The sequence below is a fragment of the Xenopus laevis genome, chromosome 2L, assembly GCF_017654675.1.
Source record: "Xenopus laevis strain J_2021 chromosome 2L, Xenopus_laevis_v10.1, whole genome shotgun sequence".
In the NCBI taxonomy this organism is placed as follows: Eukaryota; Metazoa; Chordata; class Amphibia; order Anura; family Pipidae; genus Xenopus; species Xenopus laevis.
This window is the reverse complement of record NC_054373.1, coordinates 175,573,219-175,592,167: the sequence shown is the minus strand read 5'-3', so window position 1 is coordinate 175,592,167 and position 18,949 is coordinate 175,573,219. Positions and strand designations below refer to the sequence as shown.

At 40.4% G+C, this 18,949-nt stretch overlaps 1 protein-coding gene across 1 annotated transcript in view; it reads left to right on the top strand.

The window, feature by feature from the left end:
• Positions 1-254: 254 nt before the first annotated feature.
• deup1.L (deuterosome assembly protein 1 L homeolog) overlaps positions 255-18,949 on the top strand; it is a 54,094-nt gene continuing 35,399 nt past the window's right edge. Inside the window, exons 1-6 of the mRNA XM_018247783.2 lie at positions 255-409; positions 4,155-4,221; positions 5,178-5,349; positions 7,381-7,476; positions 11,849-11,983; positions 16,591-16,704. Of these exons, the coding sequence (XP_018103272.1) occupies positions 4,163-4,221; positions 5,178-5,349; positions 7,381-7,476; positions 11,849-11,983; positions 16,591-16,704 (576 nt within the window). The 5' untranslated portion in view covers positions 255-409; positions 4,155-4,162. The remainder of the gene's footprint in view (positions 410-4,154; positions 4,222-5,177; positions 5,350-7,380; positions 7,477-11,848; positions 11,984-16,590; positions 16,705-18,949) is intronic.

Genomic DNA, 18,949 nt, shown 5'->3' with positions numbered 1-18,949 from the left:
CTGATAACTCCCCTCAGAGTGAGCAGCCCCAGCCCGTGACTACGTTCCAAGCAAGTAATGTTCCCAGCAGCCCGCCCCTCCTGCTCGCTATAGCCGCTACACTTCCCGCTTCTCATTCGGTTGCTAAGGCAACTGCTGCCGCCCTGTAACTATTCGCTCTGGGGAGAAAAGTTTTCCAACTGTAGATGACAGAGAGGGTGTGGTTAACGCTAGAGCGGGGCGTGGTTATGCCAACTACTGGCAATAGGAGCTCCCATCAAGAAAAGAAGAGTGGGCGGGTCTAAAGGCAGATTGGGCGGGGCCGGGGATGTGCGAATGAAGAGGCTCTATCAGTAGATACCTGCGGTACCGTGTGTTGTTTCTACTGACATCGGACAGCAGCGTTTTATCTGGGAGCCGGAGACACAAGGTATGAACGTAGGGATCTTTAATGTGTAACTGAAACAATTGTGTGTTCGGAGTCTCATGAGAGTTGTAGTTCAGCAGCGATTGTGACCAGAGAGAGTTTTGAAAGAACGGAGTCATCAGCTACTTATGTGTTAAATGGGCGCAGCGCAAGCTCGTGTTGTATGAAGCGCAAGTTGTGCAAGTTTTGTGCAGGATTCACGTGTGTGTGTGCAAAGGGGAGAAGCGCAAAGTGTTAGTGTGAGTGTAAAGGTGCCCATAGACACACAGATCCTATCGTACTAATCAAGGATTCGTACGATTTTCGGATCGTGTGTGGCGTGTGCCGACATCTTTCGTCCGGCGGAGATCGGTCGTTTGGTCGATCGTCAGGTTTGATTTTGACCCGACCGATCCCGCCGGAGCCCACGGCCCATCGTAATCGGATCCTTCTGCCATACGGCCGAACAATCAGATTACACCCGATATAGCCATGCTCGTTAATGGCATATCGAGGAAAGATCCGCTCGTTTGGCAATGTTGCCAAATGAGCAGATCTTTGCATCTATGGCCACCTTTAGTGAGTGTGAGTGTACAGTGCTACGCATTATGTTTGCGCTAAATAAATACATGTTAATAATAATATTAATAATAGTAATAGTGCAAGTGTTAGTGTGAGCATATGAGTGTGTAATGGTGGCCATACACAGGCAGATAAAGCTGCTGATATCGGTCGTTTGGACCACTTTGACAGCTTATCTGCCCGTGTATGGGGGCTTCCAACGGGTCTTCCCGATTGATATCTGGCCACGATATCGATGGGGAAGGTTGGATTTTTACCCGACCGACCCGTCGGAGCCGCTTGGCGCATCGTAATTCGATCATTCGGCCATACGGCCGAACGTTCGAATTACCCCGATTTAGCCATGCAGTTTAGTGGCATATCGGGGAAAGATCCAAACGAGCGGATCTTTGAGTCTATGGCCACCTTTAGTGTGTTAATGTGAGTGTTAGTGTTAGTGTGAGCATGTAAGTGTTAGTGTGAGCATGTTAGTTTGTTAGTGTGAGCATGTTAGTGTGAGTGTTAGTGTGAGCATGTTAGTGTGAGTGTGTTAGTGTGAGCATGTTAGTGTGAGCGTGTTAGTGTGTTAGTGTGAGTGTTAGTGTGAGCATGTTAGTGTTATTGTGAGCATGTTAGTGTGAGCATGTTAGTGTGAACGTGTTAGTGTGAGCATGTTAGTGTGAGCATGTTAGTGTGAGCGTGTTAGTTTGTTAGTGAGCGTGTTAGTGTGAGCATGTTAGTGTTAGTGTGAGCATGTTAGTGTGAGCGTGTTAGTTTGTTAGTGTGAGTGTTAGTGTGAGCGTGTTAGTGTGAGCGTGTTAGTGTTAGTGTGAGCATGTTAGTGTGAGCGTGTTAGTGTAAGTGTTAGTGTGAGCGTGTTAGTGTGAGCATGTTAGTGTGAGCATGTTAGTGTGAGCGTGTTAGTTTGTTAGTGTAAGTGTTAGTGTGAGCGTGTTAGTTTGTTAGTGTGAGCGTGTTAGTGTGAGCGTGTTAGTGTGAGCGTGTTAGTGTGAGCATGTTAGTGTGAGCGTGTTAGTTTGTTAGTGTAAGTGTTAGTGTGAGCGTGTTAGTTTGTTAGTGTGAGTGTTAGTGTGAGCGTGTTAGTGTGAGCGTGTTAGTGTTAGTGTGAGCATGTTAGTGTGAGTATGTTAGTGTGAGCGTGTTAGTTTGTTAGTGTAAGTGTTAGTGTGAGCGTGTTAGTGTGTTAGTGTGATTGTGTTAGTGCATGGTGCAAGTCTGAGCCCAAGTTACTTACAGCAGCTTTTAGTAGAAACTAAACCCAGGGACTGGCAGCTGCTGGGATGTGTCCGTTAGTCTGCACCCACTGTCTGTCCCAGAGCAGCTCAGATATTTCCATGGCTACCAGCTGAGCACTAGTGGGTACAACTGAGGTCTCACGGCTTTTCTTTCCTTTGCAGGTGACTGTATCTAATAGCTCTATGAGTTTATGCTTGGAGAACCCAAAAGACACAAGGGTTGCATGATTTCAATACAGTTACCAGGGCCGGATTTACAAAGCAGGCACCCCTAGACATGCTGTCATTAGTCACCCCTGTCCCCTCCCTTTTATTCACTCAAATTTTCATCATCGGGACCAGAGCAATGGGGATTGGCGCACGGGAAAATAAAAAAATCTCCTGCGCATCCCCAGTGTTTCTGAACCAATGTGGGTGTGGTTGCCGCCCCCTAAAATCCTGCCACCCTAGGCCCAGACCTTGGTGGCCTTTCCACAAATCTGGGCCTGACAGTTACAGTGCACTTTCCTTTTAGCAACATAGTGATGTGCAGGATAAATACAGTGCCAATTCCATGTATAATACCCCAGAACACATACGTAGCAGGATAAATACAGTGCCAATTCCATGTATAATACCCAGAACACACAGCAGGATAAATACAGTGCCAATTCCATGTATAATACCCAGAACACACAGCAAGATAAATACAGTGCCAATTCCATGTATAATACCCAGAACACACAGCAGGATAAATACAGTGCCAATTCCATGTATAATACCCAGAACACACAGCAGGATAAATACAGTGCCAATTCCATGTATAATACCCCAGAACACACAGCAGGATAAATAAAGTGCCAGTTCCATGTATAATAACCCAGAACACACAGCAGGATAAATACAGTGCCAGTTCCATGTATAATAACCCAGAACACACAGCAGGATAAATACAGTGCAAATTCCATGTATAATACCCCAGAACACACAGCAGGATAAATACAGTGCCAATTCCATGTATAATAACCCAAAACACACAGCAGGATAAATACAGTGCCAATTCCATGTATAATACCCCAGAATACACAGCAGGATAAATACAGTGCCAATTCCATGTATAATAACCCAGAACACACAGCAGGATAAATACAGTGCCAATTCCATTTATAATAACCCAGAACACACAGCAGGATAAATACAGTGCAAATTCCATGTACAATACCCCAGAACACACAGCAGGATAAATACAGTGCCAATTCCATGTATAATAACCCAGAACACACAGCAGGATAAATACAGTGCCAATTCCATGTATAATACCCCAGAACACACAGCAGGATAAATACAGTGCCAATTTCATGTAAAATACCCCAGAACACACAGCAGGATAAATACAGTGCCAATTCCATGTATAATACCCAGAACACACAGCAGGATAAATACAGTGCCAATTCCATGTATAATACCCCAGAACACACAGCAGGATAAATACAGTGCCAATTCCATGTATAATACTCCAGAACACACAGCAGGATACAGTGCCAATTCCATGTATAATACCCAGAACACACAGCAGGATAAATACAGTGCCAATTCCATGTATAATACTCCAGAACACACAGCAGGATAAATACAGTGCCAATTCCATGTATAATACCCCAGAACACACAGCAGGATAAATACAGTGCCAATTCCATGTATAATACCCCAGAACACACAGCAGGATAAATACAGTGGCAGTTCCATGTATAATACTCCAGAACACACAGCAGGATAAATACAGTGCCAATTCCATGTATAATACTCCAGAACACACAGCAGGATAAATACAGTGCCAATTCCATGTATAATACCCCAGAACACACAGCAGGATAAATACAGTGGCAGTTCCATGTATAATAACCCAGAACACATGGCAGGATAAATACAATGGAATGTTTTTTTTTTAATTTTTAACTTTTTTTTTTTTTTAGATTGAGAAATGCAAACAGACACTGAAAGCCAACCACTCATAGGATTCCAAAATCAGCTTCACAGTAGGTGAGTGTGGTTTGTTTCCTTAACATGTTTTAACTAGTCCCCTGATATACTCCAGCCCCCTAATCTCTTCATGGACACCCTCTACTAAAGGTGGCCATAGACGTAACAATTACGATCTTTCTTGGAAAAGATCTTTCCAAGAAAGATCGTTCGTTTCAATACACACGTGTAGAGCTGAATTGTCAGATACAGTATTCAGGTAGATATACGGGAAGAAACAATAGAATTCTACCTGTATCTGACGATTCAGCACTAACAATGGGCGATGTTTGGGTCCATCCAGCCCAATCGACGAGCCGACCGATATCCAAGTCTTCTGTCGATATCGGTCGGCTCTTTTTCCACCGTACACGCAACGAATATCGGACGAAAATTTGTTTCATACGATAATATCTGTGCATCTATGGCCACCTTTAGTGTGGCAAGTAGTACTACATATGCATTGCTGAATGCTTCTCAAGTCCATCCCCATTGCTCACCATGGGGGGTCAGTTTTTATGTTATTTCCCACTGCTCCACTCTGCAGTGATTAGGTCCATCATCCCTTTATACCCCCTCTGGAGACCCCCCACATCTCCGTTAATAGGAAACTATGGTGTAAGTCAGTGATCCCCAACCAGTAGCTCGCGAGCAACATTTTGCTCTCCAACCCATGAATGTTGCTCTCTGTGTCCTCAGAGCAGATGCTTATTTTTGAATTCCAGGCTTGGAAGCAAGTTTTAATTGCATAAAAACTAAGTATAGTGCCAAGTAGAGCCTCTTGTAGCCTTCCAGTCCACATAGGGGCAACCAAATGGCCAATCACAGCCCTTATTTGGCACCCCATGGGACTATTTTATGCTTGTGTTGCTCTCCATCTCTTTTTACATTTGAATGTGGCTCACGGGTAAAAAAACGTTGGGGACCCCTGGTGTAAGTTAAAAAGAACCAGCTGACCTCATGAATTCTTTTGGTAGGAATTCTTTCTGTGAAACCGAACTCGAAGAACTGATGCACCAGATCGACATCATGGTGAGTAACCGGAAGGTGGAGTGGGAGAAGCACGTGACGGTCCTAGAGCGGAAGATGGAAGCCCAGGACCAAGAACTGACAGAAGCCAGAAGTCTTCTAGATGAGAAGAACCATGAGGTAATCTTGGTTTTTCCTGTGTATCTATGGCATTTTCTGCTAAATATGTTATTAAAGGGGTGCTTCACCTTTAAAGAAACCTTGAGTATGTTATAGAATGGCTAATTCTAAGCAACTTTCAATTGGTCTTGATTATTTTATATATTATCATTTATTTTAGTTTTTTACCCAGCTTTCAAATGGGGGGGGTCACTGACCCCATCTAAAAAACAAATGCTCTGTAAGGCAACACATTTATTGTTATTGCTACTTTTAATTACTTGTCTTTCTATTCACTCTCCTATTCATATTCTAGTCTCTCATTCAGTTCAACGCATGATTGCTAGGGTAATTTGGACCCTAGCAACCAGATGGCTGAAACTGCAAACTGGAGAGCTGCTGAATAAAAAGCTAAATAACTCAAAAACCACAAGCAATAAAAAATGAAAACCAATTGCAAATTGTCTCAGAATATAACTCTATGTGTCATATTAAAAGTAAATTTAAAGGTGAACAACCCCTTTTGCATCTGAAAATGTTACAGGGGTTAGTGGAGTAACAAATCCAAGTATGTCTCCAGCTGTAACAACAATTTGACAATACAGTAAACCACATTCATTTTGATCCCCTAGTTTTAGGGAGAAAATGTTGCTATTTTGTGAGCGATGTCTGAACTCAACAATGTTATTGGCATTTAAAGGAGACTACTGCTTGATCTCTCCGATGCATTTGACACTGTGGACCATCCTCTTCTTCTCCAGTCCCTCCATTCACTTGGCCTTTGTGACACGGCCCTGTCCTGGTTCTCTTCTTACCTCACTAATCGATCCTTCAGTGTCTCCTACAATAGAGTAGCATCTTCTCCCCTTCCTCTTTCTGTTGGGGTTCCTCAAGGCTCTGTCCTGGGCCCCCTTATTATTCCCTTATTATTCCTCCCTCAGCAAACTAATCAACTCGTGTGGTTTCCACTACCACCTCTATGCTGATGACACTCAGATCTATCTCTCATCTCCTGATCTCAACCCAGAACTCCTAACTCAGGTCTCCTCCTGCCTGTCCGCTATCTCTACTTGGATGTCGCAATGTTACCTTAAATTAAATCTCTCTAAAACTGAAATGATACTTTACAGCGCTGCAAAATATGCTGGTGTAACATAAATACATGTTAATAATAATAATAATAATAATATTAAGGAAAGCTACCGAAGAATTTTATTGCCAATAGATTAGCCACAGTAGTGCAAGCTATACCACTATATTTATTCTGTAGAATGCTTTACCATACCTGAGTAAACAGCTCTAGAAGCTCTCTCTGTTTGTTTAGGACAGCAGCTGCCATATTAGCTTGGTGTAACGTCACTTCTTGCCTGAGTCTCTCCCTGCTCACTCATAGCTCTGGGCTCAGATTACAGCAGGGGGGGGCGGAGAAGAAGAGAGGAGCAAACTGAGCATGCCCAGTCCTTGAGGTTTAAAGGAAAACTATACCCACCAAAATGAACACTTACCAGATAGTTGGAATATATATTTAAGTAAATATTGCCCTTTTACATCTCTTGCCTTGAGCCACCATTTTGTGATGGTCTGTGTGCTGCCTCAGAGATCACCTGACCAGAAATACTTCAACTCTATCTGTAACAGGAAGAAGTGTGGAAGCAAAAGACACAACTCTGTCTGTTAATTTGCTCATGTGACCTAACATGTATGGTTTGTTGGTATGTTTGTGAGTACAGTGAATCCTACGATCCCAGGGGGCGGCCCTTATTTTTTAAAATGGCAGTTTTCTATTTATGATTACCCAATGGCACATAATACTAGAAAAGTATATTATTATGAAAATGGTTTATTTACATGAAGCAGGGTTTTACATATGAGCTGTTTTATGCAATATCTTTTTATATAGACCCACATTGTTTGGGGGGTATAGTTTTCCTTTAAGCTGAAAACAGGAAGTCTGATACAGAAGCCCATGTGTGCTGGTTTACTGGTGTATTTATAAATACTTCTCTGATAAAGCTTACTTAATTTTAGCCTTTCCTTCTCCTTTAACAACAGATCGGAATTCTCTGCAAGAAACTGGAAGGGGTGAATAAGGCTCAGCATGAAATGGTGCAAAAGTATGAAAGGCAACTCCAAGAGCTAAAATATCAGGTACGAGCCTTATTTTAAATTCAATATTATATTTTGTACATAGTTAAGCTGGGTTGAAAGTAGACCAAAGTCCATCAAGTTCAACCCCTCCAAATGAAATTCAGTGTCCACACACTCACACCGACCCCTATATACACTCACATAAACGATATATACCCATATCTATACTAATTGTAGATTTTAGTCTCACAATAGTCTGTTATGTTATGCTTTTATAAGGAACGCTGTACGAAGGCTCTTGCCCACAGATGCACCATGCAGTGCTGCTAATTGAACCAATTAACTGTGTGTGATTAGTTGCACTATTAGTTGTAATATTTTTGCATTTGTAAAAGGCTGTGAGACAGTTATTTGCGGGCTGCAGTTTTCTCAACATTTGCACTGCAGCTGTGAAAAATGGTATATATACAGCAACACAAACACATGCTTATAGACATGAGGGCTGATGGCTCATTTATTATTGTCCGGGCACAAGTGCAAGAGCACTAAGGGGAGAACAGTTGCACCCTATAGTACCCATGAAAAATCAGCAAAGTGCAGCATTGCCAAGTGCAAGACAGCAGCCCAGTATAATGCCTGCCAAATAAAGGCAGTATGTATGTGGTTCTCACACAGGCCCGGATTTGTGGAAAGGCTACCAAAGCCTGGGCCTAGGGCGGCAGGATTTAAGGGGGCAGCATGCTGCTCAACCACACCCACAATTGTTCAAACACACTGGGGATGCACAGGAGATACAATCATTTTTTAAATGTCCTGTGCTCCAATTCCCTTTGCTCCAGTCCTGATGATGAAAATTTGCAAGAATAAAGGGGAGGGGACAGGGACAAAGAACGGCAGTGGGCCTAGGGGCGCCCGCTATGTAAATCCAGCCCTGTTTTCACAAGCACTTTGAGCAAACTACAGCTCCCGTGCTTGAGCATAAGCATGATGTACAATCCAGGGGGCATGACACCTTGCCAGCACTCACTAAAATAAAGTCCTGCACGGGTTGGGTATCTAGTCAGGTCTCGGACGGATTCTACTTTATGTCCAAACCATGCACGGGCCAGTGGGTACCCTTTAGCTGCATTGGGGCCAATTAAGGGGGCAAAAATGAAAATATACTTTTGCCTGTCTACAAAGATCCATGAGTAATATCACTTACATACTACAGGGGGCGGGTACAGTTGTACAGAAACAAGAAAGCGGGTAAACATGTGCGGGTCAGCTTAGGGTAAGTGGGAATGAGTCGGGTGCGGACCTTAAAAAACACACCCAAGCAGGTCTCTAGCACCCATATATATTCAGTGTTGGCAAGCACTGTGTGTGTGTATGTATATGGTATATACAGTATATAAGATAACGTGTATAGGCTGCACACCCTTAAGTAATAAAAACCTGGGTTCTCATGCAAAAAAATACAGAATAAACTGTCCAGAATGATGGTACTCACAGGATTTACACAATACCAACGAAATATATTCAAAAAAAGGTTTATTGATCCAACGTTTCGGTCCCCCACAGGAACCTTTCTCAAGGAAAACAGTGCAGTGAATGAACAAGCAATATTGTTAAACACGATTGTCTCCCCACCTTGCTGATTTCCTATGGAGTATTGTGTAGTCATGGCCCAAAACTACCATTTCCGCTTGGCCACAAACTATATATATATATATATATATATATATATATATATATATATATATATATATATATATATTTATATATATTAGTGATGCACCATATCCACTATTTGGGATTCGGCTGAATCTCCGAATCCTTGGTGAAAGATTCGTCCGAATACTGAACCGAATCATAATTTGCATATGTAAATTAGAGTCAGGAAAGGAAAAAGTGGAAAAAATTCTTCTTTTGTGAGAAAAAGTGACGTGATTTCCCTACCTGACCCTAATTTACATATGCAAATTCGAATCCTGGATTCCTGAATCCTGGACTCACAGGACTTACAAATATCAATAGGTGTTTATTCAAAAAAACGACTTACGTTTTGGCAAGCAAATTAACAAAACAAACTTACAGCTGTCTATTAAACACTCAATTGTGGGGAAAGTAGCGTGCGAGGCATCATCAATTAGCATCAAAATAGTACACATCCCAGACACCCCAAAAAAACTAAATGAATAAAAAAAAAAAAAGAGTGCAAATACTGAGAAAAGAAAATAATATGGCTATTAAAATGCAGCAATAAAATGTAATGTTTAAAAGTAACAAATAAATGTATCAAAGGTAAAGTATTGGTTACTGTTCCGTAAACATTGGCTGCAGTTCAAACACCTAGTGCCTCAGTAGTCAGGATGCAACAAAAATCAGCCAACAAAAAGTTATAAAGCAGAGCAGATAATTGCAGCTCATTAGTTCAATAAATAATGTACTGAACACTTTCCAGAGTAAGCTCTCATATCAACTAAACTAGAGCCCCCAACAAAATAATGGGATGAGTAGACACATTTGCTCATTCTGAGCCCTGGCAGAGAATAAATACTCAAAACCGAGAAAATGTCCAACTTGTAGTGATGGTCTTAGAAGGATGAACTCACTCAGTGCGACCAAACTGCTTAACGGATCTGTATCCGTTGCTATGTCAATGAACCTGATCAGCTGCGAATATATGAATGGGTCACTATGGTGTTGCACCGCTAGCAACAAAAAAGGACTAGTACTAGGTTATGGTTAGCAAAATTTGCAGTGTAGTAGAGAAAAGATAAGTTAGAAGTAGATTAAAACAACAATGAGAAATGGCCATGTCATATTTTGAACAGAACACAAGATGGAGCTCAAGTGACATCAGTTGTCCTTAGATATCTTATTCTAGTCCTAATTGTCTGTATACAACATAAAGGGGCACGTTTACTAAGCTCGAGTGAGGATTCGAATGAAAAAAGCTTCGAATTTCGAATTTTTTTTTGGGTACTTCAACCATCGAATAGGCTACTACGACTTCGATTCGAACGATTCAAACTAAAATTCATTCGACTATTCGACCATTCGATAGTCGAAGTACTGTTTCTTTAAAAAAAACTTTGACTACATAATTCAGCAGTTTAACCCTACTGAGGTACAATGTTGGCCTATCCCCATCAGTTTTCTAAGGTATTTTTTATCGAAGAAAAATCCTTCGATCGTTCGATTAAAATCCTTCGATCGATCGTAGTATTTGCGGTAAAGATTTTACTTCGAGGGTCGAATTCGAGGGTTTATTAACCCTCGAGATTCGAACCTTAGTAAATGTGCCCCAAAATGTAGGGCCCAACTGCTAAATGCAGTACTATATGTCATAGACATGGAAAAGCAGACCTATTGTATCAGGTGCAAGAGCCCTACAAAGTGTATCTAATATCACAAAATTAAAAGTAAAGTGTGAGTGCATAGATAATTGTGGGAACAGAATGTTTTGCTGGTAAGTCTAGAGCAGGGGTGCCCAAAAGGTAGATCAGGGTTATCTACCAGTAGACCTTTAGCTGGTGATCAGTAGATCTCAAGACACTGTCAACAAACAGCTTGTCTAAATCACCCTCCTGTTTTATTCTTTTCTTTCAGATATTTATTCTGTTAAGGTTACATAAGAAATAGTTGTTTTTTTAAATACAGTAATATAAATTCTCTTATAAAAGCAGTATAATATTTAAAGGCAAACTATCGCAAAAATGAAAATCAAAATGAAAGCCGCAGCATACTGAAATAAGAAACTTTCTAAATACAATCATGTACATATTCTGTATTGTTTCTGAAATAATCAAGTTTCTCTTCACTATTCCTCTCTCAGCATCTGTTTCTCTTCATTCTGTCTTCATGCAGCAGTTAGGTGTCAGATATTCATTGACAGTTAGATCCAATATATCTTATAGGGGGGCTCCTTTCCTAGAATATGTATTAGAGCTCATTCTATTAAACTCACCAGACATCATGTCTCTCTACATGCAGGATTTGTGCAAGAGGCAGTTATTTTGTTAGATTTTGTTTGTACTGGAATCAGTTATTTGAGTGAGCTCTAATACATCTGCTAGGAAAGGAGCCCCCCTTTCAGATAAATTGAATCTGTCAGTTATTATCTGACGCCCAACTGCTGCATGAAGACAGAACAAAGAGAAACAGACGCTGAGCGAGGGATAGTGAAGATAAACTTGATTATTTCAGAAACAATGCAGAATTTCTAATTAATTGTATTTAGAAAGTTTCTTATTTCAGTTTGATGAAGCTTATATTAAATTTTCATTTTTGTGATAGTTCCCCTTTAAGTAACATTTTCCATGGAACAGAATGCTAACAGTGCTCTTATGGATGTAGGTCAACGTCACTAAACATTAGTAAAGTATAAGCACTCCTGCTCTAGAGAATCCAGTTTGATTTGTAACTCAGTGTGTTGTTCCAGTAGCTGTCTAAGTTGAAGAAAAGTTATGAGAAGCTTCATTTCCACCAAGAGAAGCAACAAAAGAATGAAACTGCAGAGCGATGTGCCGAGCAGGAGAGGAGCCGGTGTGAGCTCCAGTGGCTGAGTCAGAAGCTGGAGGTAAGAAGGTTTAATGAGCAGACCTGATACATAATTATAGACCATATTCTGCTATGTCAGTTTGTTTTTATTAAAGGGTCTACAAACCCCTACATTTATAGCAAGACTGACTGCAGGAGGTGCTGCCAGCTAAGTAGTAGGGCAAGTTCATTCAGTATAGTACAGTTTGCAGTTAAAGGAATTGTTCAGTATAAAAATTCAAACTAGGTAAATAGCCTGTGCAAAATAAATAATGTTTCTAATATAGTTAGTTAGCCAAAAATGTAATGTATAAAGGCTGGAGTGACTGGATGTGTAACATAATAGCCAGAACACTACTTCCTGCTTTGCAGCTCTCTTGCTTTCCATTGATTGGTTACCAGGCAGTAACCAATCAGTGACTTGAGGGGGGGGCACATGGGACACAACTGTTGCTTTTGAATCTGAGCTGAATGCTAAGGATCACTTGCAAAGTCACTGAACAGTTATGTGACTGTCCCATGTGGGCCCCCTTATAGCCGCTAACTAACTCGGTGTTAGAGAGCTGAAAAGCAGGAAGTTGGGTTCTGTTCTGTTCAGTTACACATCCAGTCACTCCAGCCTTTATACATTACACTTGTAACTGTATTAGAAACATGTTTTATTTTGCACAACCTATTTTATTTATCCAGTTTTTATTTTTATACTGAACTGTTCCTTTAACCTGCCAGCGGGGTACACTGAGCACCATGATATTCTGGAAATCGGGGCAGAGTTCCGTTAGCCAGTAAGGTTTCAGGTGCTGCGGCTGAGAACAGCCTTGGCTATAGACCTTTATGTCTGTCCCCCATTCACAACATCTTACCTAGTGACACGGCTATTTGCAGCAAACATCGAGCCCGCAATACAAACAGGCAGCTTTGCTAGGAAATATTCAATGCCCTTGCACTTCTGATAATAAGGGAGTCCCAGTCCCAACTATACTTGCCACCACATTAAAATAACAGATCTGCACAAGGATAAACTCTTGACTAAGATACTAATAGCCATTGTCTTATTATATTGTTAGTGTTATTCAAATCAACAGATTGTATCCAGTGGTGTAACTAGATATTACTGGGCCCCACAGCAAATTATTTTTCAGTTCCCCAAAATATCTAGAGGTTGACCTGTTTTACCAATATTTATTGAAATCTTATATGAATTAAGTCCCCCTTTGTAGTTGCACCCCTGGCTGTATCCCATTATCACAGTCCGTTATTAGCCACAGGGAGTCCCAACAAGCCATCACATAATATCTAATATATATCTGATATATAAGCATGGGCTCTTTTATGTAAGGGAGTTCCAGCCACACAAATTTCCTGCTGATTCCCATGCACAGAAGGTGCCCGTAACTAGCTGAGCAATGAGCGTGACCGTGCATTTGGTCTACGGTTGGTGTCTGAAACTCTGGGATCAGGCCAGTTTCACCCACCTCTTGGGTAGCCAAATCAGGTGAGACTTGGTTTGTAACCTTGCCAAACAATCACTTTTGGTGGCGTATGGCCGGCTTGAGAGTCTAAAACTGATTGGATGCTAAATTAAAATTGGCCACTAGAGTGCAGTAGAATGAAAGACAGAAATACCGCCTGCTGTACTCTGATCTATTGAAAATTAAACCTGGTTCTAAAGGTGGCTATGCACGTGCAGATTAAAGCTGCTGATATTGGTCCTTTATCTTATTTGCCTATGTATGGGGACTTCCAATGGGTCTCCCCAATCAATATCAGGCCAAATCGATATCAGGCAAAAAAGTGCCCAGATAAAAGAAAGGTTTGATTTTTCAGGAGATCGAAGACTGCATTGGCTAGTTGATGTGATCCTACAACCCTTCAGCGCCCATTCTCTTTGTTGTAATCTGATCATTTGGCCAGGCCCGGATTTGTGGAAAGCCCACCTAAGCCCGGGCCTAGGGCGGCAGGATTTTAGGGGGGCGGCATGCTGCTCAACCACACCCACATTGGTTCAAAAACACTGGGGATGTGCTGGAGATACAATCATTTTTTACATTTCCCATCTGCCAATCCCCATTGCTCCTGTCCCCCTGGAGGGGAGAGGGGCGACGAACGGCAGTGGGCCCAGGGGCACCCAATATGTAAATCCCGCCCTGCATTTGGCCCTATGGCCTGATGTTTGGATTAACAGATATCACCATGCCGTTGGTGGGCATATAGGGCAAAGTATAGGGGAAAACACACATTTAGTGTGGTTCTAATTGCCTCTGAAGGTCCCCATTGAAGAGCAAATATAAGATGCCGACAGATTAAAGGGGTACTTCACCTTTAAATTAACTTTTAGTATAATATAGAGAGGGATATTCTGAGACAATTTGTAATTGGTTTACATTTTTTATTATTTGTGGGTTTTTTTTAGTTATTTTTCAGCAACTCTCCAGGTTGCAGATTCAGCAATCTGGTAACTAGGATCCAAATTACCCTAACAACCATGTACCGATTTGAATAAAAGACTGGAATATGAATAGGAGAGGACTGAATAGAAAGATGAGAAGTAGAAAGTAGCAATAACAATAAATTTGTAGCCTTGCAGAGCATTTGTTTTTAAGATGGGGTCAGTTAACCCGATTTGAAAGCTGGAAAGAGTCAGAAGAAGAAGGTAAATAATAAAAAAAATATATCAAAGATATCAAAAAAATAAATAATCAAGACCAATTGAAAATTTGCTTAGAATTAGCCATTCTATAACATACTTAAAGATAACCTTAAAGGGGTGGTTCACCTTAAAAGTAACTTTTATTATGTAATAGAATGACCAATTCTAAGCAACTTTTCAAATGGTTTTCATTGTTTATTTTTTGTAGTTTTATAGAAAATGCTGTATTTTGTATACTAAACATAAACTTGCTGCACCAGAAGTCTAATCAAACAAATGATTTATGCTTTTAAAGTTGGCGCAGTGGGCTGTCATCTTTTAACTTTGTTAAACATCTTTGCAAGACCAAGACTGTGCACATGCTCAGTGTGGTCTGGACTTCAGTTGGGAGGTTAAGCTTAGGGATTGGCATAAATGAAAAAAACAGCACAAGTCAAATAATATGTGCCAGAAGCCGATACAGCAAGACTGAATAATATTTAGAATATATAGACTGCACTGGGTCTATGGATACAAATCTACACAGTTGTTACAGGGAAACAAACAAAGCTGCTCAAGTTCTGGGAAGTAAGGTGAGTCGGCTCCCCCCTGTCGATTGGAAGTATGATTGTTTCCCTGCACAGCAGTTAGGGACCGTCTGAAGTTTCCTTACTGCAGATGTCAGAGCAAGTAAAAAAAGGGTGAATTTCACTGCATTCAGTCAGGTTTCTCATAAAAATGGTAGACATTTTTTAATTAAAAAATATTGGAGATAGGTTTCTTTTTCATTAAAGAAAGTAAAAATGGGATTTTATTTTTTTGCCTTTACATGTCCTTTAACTATAGAGGAAGCAGACTCTGAAACTGCCTGTGGTCCCCCTGACTGTCATCCAGCATTACATAGCTTTAATATGTACTATATGCTGCTAAATGCAACCCACAATGTTACAACTACTCATCTTGTCCATCCTCCACACCCTATGTTTTTCATCTTTTCCTTTTAGACTGTAAGCTCTTTTGGACAGGGCCCTCTGCACCTCTTGAGTCGGTTGTTGTATTTTGTATGTAATCTGCATGTTCAGTGTATACACCCATTTATTGTACACCTCTCAGAAATATATTGCATACATGTTTTAGATGGCAGTTAACAATGGTGTTGTCACCATGAGCCATGGGAACCAGGGCTAATTATTAGTCGATAATGGGATTCTGTCATGATTTTTATGGTGTAGTTTTTATTTCCAAATGACACTGTTTACACTGAAAATAATTCACTCTACAATATAAAATTTAATTCCTTACCCAACAAGTGTATTTAGTTGTAATATTGGTGTGTAGGTGCATCTCAGGTCATTTTGCCTGGTCATGTGCTTTCAGAAAGAGCCAGCACTTAAGGATGGAACTGCTTTCTGACAGGATGTTGTTTCTCCTACTCAATGTAACTGAATGTGTCTCAGTGGGACCTGGATTTTACTATTGAGTGCTGTTCTTAGATCTACCAGGCAGCTGTTATCTTGTGTTAGGGAACTGTTATTTGGTTACCTTCCCATTATTCTGTTGTCAGGCTGCTGAGGGAGAAGGGAGGGGGGTGATATCACTCCAACTTGCAGCACAGCAGTGACTGAAGAGTGACTGAAGTTTATCAGAGCACAAGTCACATGATTGGGGGCAGCTGGGAAACTGACAATATGTCTAGCCCCATGTCAGATTTCAAAATTAAACATAAAAACATCAGTTTGCTCTTTTGAAAAATGGATTTCAGTGCAGAATTCTGCTGGAGCAGCACTATTAACTGATGTGTTTTGAAAAAAAACATGTTTTCCCATGACAGTATCCCTTTAAGCACTGGGAACTGTACTTCTATGATAAATGAAGGGAAGCATCTTGGGCAACACTCATATAAAACATTACTGTTCTGATTTACCTTTTGGGCCCTTTGATGCTGAGAGTCCTTCCGTAACACTGGCCTGTGTTTTATGATTCGGAATCAGACACACTTTTGTCTGTCTGTCCTGCAGGAGTTCAAAGCCAGATCCAAAGAGTGGGACAAACAGCGAGCGTTGTATCAGGATCACCTGAGGTCTATGGATGAGCAGAGGAAATCTCTAGCAGAGAAATGTCAGCTTTTTCAGGTGAGTTCAGAACTTTCTTAAAGGACCAGTAACATGAATTTTTTTTATTAAAAAATTTGTTAGTGTAGAACGAAAAAAAATATACACAAAGACATATTAAACTTTTAAATCGCTAAGTCTTTATTAAGAAATAACTTACCGAAAGTCCACTTGTGCTTCTCTTCTGAAAAGGTGATCCACCATGCGGCGCTCGATTTCTCCTCCCTGCCTTCCTTATAGGAGATAGCCAGGGATGAGAAATCGAGTGCCACATTATGGATCGTCGCCGTGTCGCCGTTTCTGAAGAGGAGTTATTTCTTAATAAAGGCTTAGTGATTTAAATGTTAAATATGTCTTTGTATTTTTTTTTTCGTTCTACACTAACGATTTTTTTAATTAAAAAAATTGATGTTACTGATCCTTTAAATGCCTAAATGTACATGCACAAGGACTGTCACATTTTGTTTCTATTTTCTGTACTACTGGTCCTCCCTCCAGAAACACTGTAGCAGAATCCAGCTGATTTACAGACCCGGAGGAGATGCGACTCCTGCTACATCGTTTCAAGAGTCAGAATCAGAGAACAGAAAAGAAGAAATAAATGCAGCTCGCAGCTGCAGATCACTTTAAAACCATTGAAACGTAAATAATAATAGAATTCACGTACAGGGGAAGGTTGCTTAGAATTGCTTTTTCTGTGTGCAAAATCAGGAAACGATAGAAACTCACACTCTAGCCATATTTATTCAGAGAATGAAACTGTTCCTAATGGATTACATTAGTATTCTCTGGCTGCCTTTCTTAATTGCCAGCCTATAAATAAAAGTATCTCCTTTCCACTTTATATATAGAAATCCTCATAAAGAGGCCTCTCTGCTCCAATATTCCCAGGTTAATTTGCTCGTACACTGTTTCCTCCCTAATTATCTTTTCATTGATTTCTGTCCCTCCCACATGTCCCCACCTCCCTCACCTTCACACAGTATGAAAGCCCATTAATATAATGCGTGGCAGTGTGTTTTCTACCTCTGCTGGAGATGAGATTTAAGGGGGTTGTTAGTCTTTAAATTAACTTTTAGTATGATGTTCGGAGTAATATTAAATTTTTTATTATTTATGGTTTTTGAGTTTTTTAGCTTTTTATTCAGCATCCCTCCAGTTTGCAATTTCAGCCATCTGATTGCTATGGTCCAAATTACCCTAGCAACCATACCTTGATTTGAATATGAGACTGGAATATGAATAGGAGAGGCCTGAATAGAAAAATTAGTAATAAAAAGTAGTAATAACTATGCATTTATAGCTTTACAGAGCATTTATTATTTAGATGGGGTCAGTGACCCCCATTTAAAAACTGGACAGAGTCAGAAGAAGAAGGCAAATAATTAATATACTATACATAATAAAAAATGAAGTCCAAAAAATACCCCGAGCACCTTTCTGAAGCCACAGCATGTGCTTATCTTCCTTTTTCTACTCATGCACCCGGGCTGATTAAAAATTCTCCAAGAACAATGGCCGGAAAATCTTATTCCATCAGACACTTAGGAGTATATTGATTTAGCCTCTTAGCGAGATGTAATTATCAAGACATCATATAAGTAAATGCATCATTATCCCCCTGACATTTCTATTGCTGACCTCCTCGTTGTTATTCTCGCAGTCATTCTAGTATTAAAGGAACAGAAACACCAAAAAATAAAAAGTAAGTACTGTTGCCCTGCACTGGTAAAAGTTATGTGTTTGCTTCAGAAAAACTACTATAGTTTATACTAATAGGCTGCTGTGTAGCCATGGGGGCAGTCAAAAAATGAAAGTGTTTTAAAGTAATACAAATATAATGCAGTGTTGCCCTACACTGGTAAACCTGGTGTGTTTGTTTCAGAAACACTACTATAGTTTATATAAATAAGCTGTTGTGTAGCCATTCAAAGGAGAAAAGGCTCAAATTGCAGATAAGCTCTGTAGAACATAATGGTGTTATCTGTTATCCACTATTTAACCTGTGCCATATAGTCTTTTTTCAATTTCCGCCATTGCTACACAGCAGCTTGTTTATATGAACTATAGTAGTGTTTCTGAAGCAAACACATCAGTTTTACCAGTGCAGGGCAACACTACATGATATTTTCATTACTTTAAGACACTTTCATTTTTTGGTTTTACTGTTCCTTTAGGGCAGAGACACACATGGAGATTTGGGGAGATTAGTTGTCCGGTGACAAATCACCTCTTCTTCGGGTGACTAATCTCCCCGAACTGCCTT